Genomic DNA, 10,305 nt, shown 5'->3' on the forward strand with positions numbered 1-10,305 from the left:
AATTCTTTTCCTTGGCCCAAGCATGGTATTTATCTACAAATCTCCCTATAACCCAGAACCCCTTCTCTGGGGATTCTTTATATGGCCCTATCCTTGTCACATGCTCCCTACAGACCCCCAGAGTCCACTCACTACCCATTTCATCCCTGATCTCTACCTCCCAGTAACACCTTCCTGATGTGATGCTCTTAAAACCCAACACACTGCAGCGGACATCTGGGTTCATACAGGTGTCCCTCCAGGTCACACTGGTTCCTTCAGCAGAGATGGCAAGGTCGGCATGGGCAGTGCCTGGATCCAGAGTGACAGACCCTGCAGAAAGAACTCCCAATCAGGCAAGGTCTTTTCTTACCCAATAAACAAGGTGCTAAACCAACTCCAAAGCACCCAGCTGCATTGGTGAGGGGCAAGGCCCCAAACTAAGGACCTTGAGATTCAAGTCAATGGCCTCCTAACAGGAGGAGGAACCACAATGCTCTGAGAGTCAGATGTGTCGCAAAGACCTGAGAACAGACCCATGTTTGTTCCCTGTAAGTCCACACCCCACTACTGCTAATGGTATCAGCATCTACATCACCACAGGGAACTGAAGGAGAGGACAGAGCCATGGGGACACAGGAGGAGCACCCAGGAAGGCCATGAAGTCACTCACAGGCCTGGAACTCTTCCTTCCGCCAATCTACAAGAGAACACACATTCATATCAGGTTCTGCATGGACTGCACACATCAACTGAGCATCTGCTCCTCTGAAGCAAGAATGTGCAAGTGATGGGAAATGCGTATACATACAGAGAGAGCAGAACAAAATCCTTCCTGCAAAGGCCAAACATAAAACTAACATCACAGAAATGAGAAATTTGACCCTGACATTTAAAAAAAAAGCCATTACCTAAGTTTTGCTATCAACTTGTGTTAATTTCCTAGCCACAGAATCATCCTGAAACCTAGATTTATCTGAGAGTAAATTGGGGATATCAAAATTTCAATTATGTATATTATTCTATTTCATTTATGTACAGAGTACTGACTAATCTGAACTTCAGGCTGCTTCTAACCCATGGTGGAGGGAGCGCTATTGACTAAGAGGAAGACAGAGTCTGACTCCCAGAACTGTCCCAAGAACCTGAAACTATGATAGGGACAAGAGCTTTGCTGGTGGGATAAAGGTTCAAAACTTTAAGTTAGAATCCACTGCATTATCCAGTGTAGCATATTCTAATCAGATGAACCCTGAAAAGGTTCTCAATTTGTGTGTGCTCAGAAGTTATACTATGATAGAAACAAGAGCTAGAAAATGCAGACATCATTGGATTTGCAGACAGAGCAGTGAGGCCTTGAGCCACAGCAGGCAAGTCACCTCTAGAGGCTGAAAGAGGCCACAGTCAGAAAGGAAGTCAGACTCGCATGCATTTATTCCAGTGAGACTTGTTCAGACTTTATATTACCCCTAAAAAAGAATGAACCGTTAGACATGTAAGGAATTCTACTGAAGTAAAAGATTTTTGTGTGAAAATAACACATCACATTGTTCTTGTTAAAAAAAAAAAAAAAGCACCTAATCAGGGGAAGTCATTAGTCCTCACAGATTACTGATTAGGATCACTGATTAGGATCTGTGCAATCCAGAGCAGGGGGGTACCCCAGAGTGAGCAGGCAGACAGGAGGAAGCTTGTATCCCAACTCTGAAGACTCCTAGATGCTCACCAAGGAATATCAGTACGAGCTCCGAGGACTACATCCCAACCACCAAGGAGACCACGGGGAATTGGAGTGCCTTCGGAGGCCAAGAATTCTGAGGTCACCTATTTCCATTTGGGTCTCACACATGGGATGGAAGAAGCCCATACCCCGCCTTGCAGGATCCAAGGTCATCAGAACAACAACCAGGAGCACTGAGAGGTCCATAGAAACAAAACAGTAAACTTCCTTCGGGACAAGGGAGAGGAGCTTTCTCTGGTTCTTGCCTGGTTCTAATTTTGGGTCCCCACTCTCTCTCATAATGACCATCAGGATTGCTCCAGAAACCCCTCAAAACAAATTAACAAATAAACAAATAAACAAAAAAAAAACTAGAATAGATGGAGAACAGTGAGGAAAGCTTAGAAATAGGAAATGGGCAGGGGGGATGCACTTATAACTCACTGGGTGGGACACGAAGATTGGTTGCTCCTCACTAAGGTATTGAGGATTTCTCTGCACACGCCTCCTAAAACCGTTCACCTAAACTGTTGACATATGTCTTGTTACAATTATAGAGCTAGACTACCCGAAAAACAGCCAGGTTCTGCAAAATCAGGCTTCAACACTATGAACTGCTAAATACTAAAATTAAAATAGACATGAGACAGCTGAATAGTAATCTATAGCCATTTTAAGGTGTATAGAACCCAGCTCTATATAAACTAATATAATGTCAATTGTAATGTCAATGTAGAAGTCATAGGATGTGGTTCAGAACTTATGCTCTTTTTTTGTTGTTGTTGTTTTCTTTCTCTCTCTTTGAACATGCTGGTTACACAATATCATATCAACTAATTCTGGTACGTTATAAATTGTTACTGATGTAATGTCGGGGCTTTCAATTGATTGGGATGATACTCTTTCGGCTGTACCTTCAGACCAGAGACTGTCTCCCCATGAAACTGTTGAACTTATCTGCACAATAAGATGCTGGACTCTATGTTTTGTAGATGCTTGCAAGGAAAAAAAAATCTCAACTGAATTTGATCTGTGGTAATGCAACAAGATGGAAGAATCCACCATGGGGGGGGGGAGTGGGTTTTGGGGAGGGGAGGGGGTAATCCCAGTGCCTGTAAAACTGTGTCTCATGATGCAATGTAATAAAAAAAAAATGATCTGTGCAATCTACATCCAAGTGCTTGGGATTGATGTCCAGCTCCAGTTTCCAATGCTTTCTTCCTGCCTGCACAATCTGGGAGGCAGCAGATGGTGAATCACATAGTTGTATCCCTGCCACCCATGTGGGAGTACAAGAATGGGTTATTTGGCCCCAGAATAGTACTGAACAAGCCTAGCTCATACAGCAATTACATGGAAAACAAATGTGTGTTTGCGTTCTCTCTCTCTCTCTCAAATACTTTTTTAAAAACTCAGCAGCAAATATTCAACCTAGTGGTTCAATTCCAAATACTGACTTCACCTTCATTTGACTATGCAGACCCTGAGAGGCCGAACTGTGGGGTTGGGAAGCTGACATCACATAGGAGTCCTGAACTGAGTGCCCAGCTACTGGGTTTGATATGGCCCAGCACTGCTATTGACAGAAAATGCAGAGAGAACTAGCAAATGGTCTCTCTCTCTCTCTCTCTCTCTCTCCCCCTCCCTGTCCTCATTCAGCCACTCCCTGCCTACCAAATAATCCATCCAGAATACTCAGAATGCTGCAAATAATTTCAGATATTTCATAGATACCAACACAAAAATCTATCCACAAACAGCCTGGACTGTCTGTTTCCATATTTAGAAAGTTTACTCAGAGTAACTCATTATTCACCAGCCAAGCATGTGTAGAGGAAAACACACAGATTGAACAGTGGTCAGAGCGTGAAACAAAAAGAAGAGCAACATTCAAGAGGGACAGAAAAAAACAGGAAAGCAAAATTAATACTTTCAGCATAGGGATCTGGGGATAAGAAAGGTCATTGAACTAACAACACTCTTAGTGACACTTGATGTCTAAGCAGGTGAGTGCAGTTTCCAGATCTTCTAGAGACCAGCTATTCCTGATCTGGACAGCTGTCATCCCGCTGCTCTCTCCCTGTGGTCACCACCCTAATGGGAAAAAATCAGCTGAATAAGATCTTGCAGAGCATGTCTGTCACCCTAACAGTGACTTGCAGTAGATGGAGAGCACAGAATAGAAGCAGAGCTGTGATTCAGACAAGGAGTCCCTGCAGTCTTCCTGTGGAGGCCACAACAGGGACAGGAAGAGCAGAGACACCACTACCATACTGGAGGGAATTCACAGGTAGTGGAAGGACAGGGCAAGGGGAGGGGAGCAAAGGAACCGTCAGCTCACTTACCAGCATACAGAAGCGCCTTCCTCCAGCCTGAAAGGAAACACACCTGTGAGACTGCAGCCACCACCTGCTCAACCACACCTGCCCTCTGTGCGAGGGGAGAGACAGCAGGAGGAGAGAGGCTGCAGAGGAGTGGCCTCCTACACTGTCAGACAGCAGAGGATTGTGGGAAATTCCCTGGGCCATAGATCAGGAAGCCTGTATGACAGAGTTGCACCCCTGTCTCACCACTGTGTGACACTTGACTATCAGTTCCTTGTCTGGGCCTCAGAACCCACAGGCTCCTATGCCACTTACTCCTCGGTGATAATGATAATAACAATAATAATAAAAGAACCACACACGATAAGAAAATTAATGAAAAGCATAACTGACTCTGTAATCATGACAATTAGTTATTAAGCAGCATTTCCAGGAAGTATATCAAGACAAAAAGAGAATAAGGGGTCAGCACCATAATACAACACATGAACCTAATACTTACAGGGCCATCATCCTAAATAAAGCACAGTTCAAATCCCAGCTGCACCATTTCTGATCTAGATGCCTCCTGATACACATGGGAAAGCAGAAGAGAAAAGTCCAAGTGCCTGGGCCATTGCACAAATGTAGGAAACCAGCAAAAAACTCCTGGTTGCAGCCTTTTGTGGAGTGACCAGCAGATGGGAGGCATCCCCTTGACTCTCACTCTCTGTCTCTCTGTAATTCATTCAACTAAATAAAATAAATCCTCAAAATGAAAAATGAAACCAGAATGAGAAGACTCATCATCCTCATACAATATTTCTGGACAGAAGCATCACTACTCACAGAAATGTCCATCTCCCATTACATTCCCACACCTGGTCAGCAGCCCAGGCCTCTCCCTATCCATTCTCAAATGTACCTGCGAGAAACAGCAGAGAAATGGCTCTGCTGGTGGCATTTTGGGAATGAGATGGGAGCTCACATTCCCAAAATCAATGAGCCATTCATTTATATCCCACCTCTCATGAAATCTAGAGCATCTGCTTTTGGCTTCCTGGTGCACGCCAACGGATCAGTGCATTGCACGCTAAACAGTAACAACCCTCATAAGGAGAACGGGACAGAATTGGAGTAAAACAGGATGCAGTATGTTCTCCTTGGGACATTTCACACCCTTGTCCTAAAGCATAGACAGGAAACAGTTGCACAGATGAGAAAAAGCACTGTGAGCAGGTCTCTACCTCCCACCACCAAACACTGCAGTCAGCAGAGAGAAGGGCCCATGTCTAGACAGAAACAAGGAGGGGATACAGCTGGGCTCAGTGGGACAGGAAACCTCAGGACATCTCCAAAGTCACTCACCAGCCTGGTACGCTGCCTTCCTCCTACCTGAAAAGCACACAGGGAACAAGTGAACTGAGAGCCACAGTGTCCTCTCCAAGGGACAGAGTCAGGAGGGAGAGCAGAGCTTACCGAGTTCTGCCTGGAGCTCATCTGAAAGAGAGTGGAAACATCATCAACTCCACTCCAGGAAGAAGAGAGACAAAGTGCCTGGAGACCCTACAGCAAAAACCTTCTCTGGGGACCAGTTTTGTGGCCCAGTACGTTAAGTCACCTCATACAACATCGGCTATTCCATATCAATGACAGTTCAGGTATCTGCTGCTCTATCAGATCCAGTTTCCTGCTAGTCCTTGTGGGAAAGCAGGAAAGTGAGTGACTCAGAAGGCTTTGGCTTTGGCGTTCCCCAGCCCCAGCTGTTGTGGCCATTTGAAGAAAGAAAAAAAAAAACCACTTAAATAGAAGATTTACACTCTCTCTCTCTCTCTCTCTCTCTCTCTCTCTCTCGTGCGCGCGCATGCTTTCTCACTCTCTCTTCACATATTTATTTTATATTTGTGCTTCTTTAAAAATAATATTTTCAAGACTTTAAGGTAAATAAATCTTCAAAAGAAAAAAGAAACAGCCTTCTCCAATGGGACCAGGGCACAGGTCCTGCGCTGCAGCCATTTGAATGGCCAAGAACAATCTCCTCGGGGACCTTTACATTTGACACTGTAGCCATTAGCCAGCTACCCTCTGTAGATTTATTTTTTTCCCTTTGATAATAAATCCACTTTGGTTGTGAATACCTACCCTGTCCCTTTCTCTGTTCTGCATCTGCTTCCTAACATTCTCTATGTTCTAGAAAAGTTCTGACTTAGACCCACCCACACCTCCATACTTCTACCACTACCCCTTCATCCCTGTCCTTTCTGTGTCTCCACAGCATCTGCTCTGTGCCTGATGTCCTGGATGCCCCCTGCAGCTGCACCCATAGACACCAATCATTCAAGGTGGTCCCTCTCAGCATAGCTTCTGCCCCCACCCTGCCTGGACCAATCCTGCCTGGCCCCGCCCTGCTTACCTATGACCTTCAGCGCCTCCTCCTTTGCCTGCTGGTCTTCCTCCTTAGCCCGTTTCAAATCATTCCAATTCTGCCTCCTCCCCACCTTTGCAGAGTGCTCTCTCTTGGTGACAAAGCCAGCCACACCCAGTAGCAGCCCCAGCACAGTCAGACTTACAGCACAGGCTGCCTTCCAGGGAGAGGCCTGCGGGAAGAAGGGCTCTGTGCCCGGGGGAGACCCAGTCAGAAGTGCATTTCAAGCCCAACCAGCACACTCAGGGCCAACACCCTCTCCAAACCTGCTGGGAAAGAGAGGCAGCACTGACCTGGGATCGGGATGGCCATGACCTTCTCTTGGCCTATGATGGGATTGAGGATGGAGCAGGTCACATCCCCTGCAGAGCTGTCTTTCACCACCATAGCAGCCTCCACACTGAACAGACCTGCTGCATCTTGGGTGTGGGTCTCAGAGAACTCCAGTAACTTCTCTCCATGGATGTCTCTCCACTGCACCAGGGGCTCAGGGAACCAGCCTGAGGCCTTGCATACCACACAAACTCCATCCTTCTCTGGCCCTTCAATGTGCACTTGTGGGGCAGAGCCCAGGCCTGCAAGAGGGGAGGTGTGGAGAACTTGCAGACAATGTGGGGCACATGGTTTTACAAGGTTCTAGTATTGCGCAAATTCAGAGGAATCATGCATGTTGCATTCTGGGGACGCCATGGAAAGGGCATGCCATGAAGGAGACCAAGAGCCCTTGAACCCCTGGGAGTTATGGGCTGGAGGTACTTTTATTACTGAGGGTCAGAGACAACAGGAGAAAGCGTTTGATACCAGGACTTTATCCTGAATCGTTAGTCTTCGTGTCACTCTCTCTTGGAGCATCTGCTTCTAATCCAAATCTTCTCTTTGTAAATAAATAACTTCCAAAATTACACCACCTCCTCAGGTACGTTGCCTCATATGTACCTTTGCATGAGCTATCTCAACCAGGTTTCCTCTCAGAGACTTAAAACTAAACATTTCAGAACTCAATTGATAGTGTTGACTTATATGATAGACCTTGCCCTGTACCAAATACTTTGTTGCTTCCTCACATTCTGACTATGGAGTTGGTCATGTAATTTATTTGACCAGCAAAAGATTAATTTAACATTCAGAGGTTTGAAAAGCACTGGAGCCATTAGCTTTGCTTGAGCTCTAGTCTGGTATCTGCCTTACATTTTGACCCCTATCTATCTGCCTTTCCCCAACCCAGCCATCTGTGCTCTTAGGACACATGCACCCAGGCAAAGGATGGCATGGTTAGCTGTGGGTGGCCGTGGTCATCAGACCATTTATGCCCACTGCCTTCTCATTTCCACAGGGGGGCTCTTGGAATCTCACTGCAGTATTCAAGTGCCTAAACAGTGTCTAGGCTGAATATCTTCCTGGACACAGCAAGCAGTGTTACTACAGGACTTTCTATCTCTTACTACAGTATTGTCACTTCCTGCCATCCCCTCTCACTGGTTCTACCTCCTGCAATGGCCTCCTGATGTGTTATGGGCAAACTACAGTATGTCCCATAGCAAGGGTTTTACACCGAGAACTTCGTTGATTTAAATACTGTGTCCCCAGAAACATACAAGACATGATACCTACAACCTTTGAGCCATGCTTGGATTATCCATAAGGAAAACACATTCAGCTAAAACATTACGTAACAGCACAGATGCCCTCACTCCCCTCTCCATATCCTGATCCCCCAATTCCTGGTACACTTGTCCCCTCCATTTTTGTGTATCTTTTATCATCTCCTAATATCACCCAGGTATTTATTTATTTTCCTTTTTCTACCTCGGACTCTGCAATATAAAATTCAAGTCCAGTATCTTTTTCTCACTGATGATCTCTAGTGCCAAGAACAAGGCATGGCACACAACAGTGACTCCACATATGAGGTTAATACTGATATGACTGGTGCTATGTTACAGCATCTAAGTCTCTAGCTCTGTTTCTGTCTCATTCCCTATCCAGCTTGCTGCTACTGAGTCTTGGAAAGCAGTGGAAAGTAGCCCAAGACTTGGACCCTGCACCCACATAGGACACCTGGAAGAAGCTTCTACCTCCTGTCTCTGCTACACTGCAGTCAAATGAGTGAACCAGTTGGGAGAATTCTCTCTCTCTCTCTCTCTCTCTCTCTCTCTCTCTCTCTCTCTCTGTGTGTGTGTGTGTGTGTGTGTGTGTGTCTGTGTATGTGCCTCACTCTCTCTATCTGCTTCCTTACCCTATCTTTTGGCATTCCTTTAAAAATGAATATTTATTTTTAAAAAGATTAGCTTTTTTAAAATAAATGAGTGGGGCCTGACGCGAGATTGTAATGGTTAAGGTCCTTTCCTTGAATGCGCCGGGATCCCATATGGGCACCAGTTCTAATCCCGGCAGCTCCACTTCCCATCCAGCTCCCTGCTTGTGGCCCAGGAAAGTAGTCGATGTGCGGCCCTGCACGCACATGGGAGACCCAGAAGAGCTCCTGGCTCCTAGCTTTGTATTGGCTCAGCTCCAGCCATTGCGGCCACTTGGGGAGTGAATCATTGGACGGAAGATCTTCCTCTCTGTCTCTCCTCCTCTCTGTACATCTGCCTTTCCAATAAAATAAATAAATCTTAAAAAAAAAAAAAACAAGTGACTAAATTGGCTTTCCCTCACATATAAAATCAGATTTTTTACAATATGTTTTTCCTCCCAAATCCAATCTTATCAAAATCTGAATCTAGAGAATACAGACTAAGGTACTAACCTGCCACCTTTAGTTCTAAAACAGCCTCTTTATAGTAGCCTCCCTTCTTGAAGAAGCAGGTATATTTCCCGTTGTCTGAAACCTGGATATTCTGGATGCGCACGGCAGCCTCCCCTTTGGTCAGGCGTCCCCTCACCAGTGAGGTCCGTCCTGCATACTGAGGTATCAGTTCCTCATTCTGCTCCTGGCCATTCTGATAGATGAGCACCGGTTCTGAGACCTTAGTACGGAACCACCGCAGCTCCATGTCCTCCGCATTCATGGATGGATACAGGGAGCAGGGCAGAATGGCATCACCACCCAGCGTCACCACTATGGGGTGAGTGGGACCAGTTACCAGGAACTCATCTGTGGACGCAAACATAGGACTGAGAACACTGGGAGACATAGGCCAAGGGCAGAGATACACATACCATCAGGAGGGAGAACAGGTGGACTGAAAAGAAGTGCTGAAGGTGGGACCCCAAGATGAGGACTGAGCAGTGACAACTCTGCATCTTGATCAGATCAGATCTTAGATCACAAGGAAATTATGTCACAGATGCCCTCATTTGCTTGGCTGCTGGCCCCAACTCTCCCATGAGAAGAATCCTCTGCACCCATGAATCTCAACCATGAGCTTACACCAGAATCAAAAGTCAGCTTGTAAAACTCAGATCACAAGTCCTACCCAAAGGGTGTGATTGTCTGGAGTACAGGACATTCAAAACACCCCCCTAGTACCTGACACTGTTGGTCCAGGAACCATACATGGACATTCGCAACTCTGACTTGGTGTGTGTGAGGAGAGCCTGGACACTGACCACAGCATGCACCTGGCACCTCCTCAGAATTCCTGGATTCTTCTGCCACACCCAGAGGACCACCCACTCCACCACTCCATACCTGTGGAACTGTCCACTCCCACACCTAAGTTTATTTTTTCTACCTTTTCTACCCATATTCATCTTATGCACTACATTTTGAGGTGAATCTCAAACTCCAATGTTATTTCTACAGTGACCCTGCCCTTGGGGTCAACACTACTTATAGCCAGAATCTGGAAGACCAGTATCTCATATTGGAACCTGCTTCTCTGTTCATGTCCCTGCTTCTCTGTTTCAATTTGGTTCCCTGGTAATGTGCCAGA

General features: G+C 46.0%; 1 protein-coding gene across 1 annotated transcript; it reads right to left on the reverse strand.

Moving 5' to 3' along the window:
- Positions 1-644: 644 nt before the first annotated feature.
- On the reverse strand, positions 645-9,564 carry LOC121150168 (butyrophilin-like protein 1). The gene is made up of 4 exons (XM_040970847.1): positions 9,177-9,564; positions 6,721-7,002; positions 4,045-4,071; positions 645-679 (listed from the first exon to the last, which is right to left on the reverse strand). Exons 1-4 carry the CDS (start codon positions 9,562-9,564, stop codon positions 645-647), a joined length of 732 nt encoding a protein of 243 aa, XP_040826781.1.
- Between the last annotated feature and the right edge of the window lie 741 nt (positions 9,565-10,305).

Source organism: Ochotona curzoniae, unplaced genomic scaffold (genome assembly GCF_017591425.1).
Source record: "Ochotona curzoniae isolate NIBS_2020 unplaced genomic scaffold, NIBS_Ocur_1.0 contig_2071, whole genome shotgun sequence".
Taxonomy (NCBI): Eukaryota; Metazoa; Chordata; class Mammalia; order Lagomorpha; family Ochotonidae; genus Ochotona; species Ochotona curzoniae.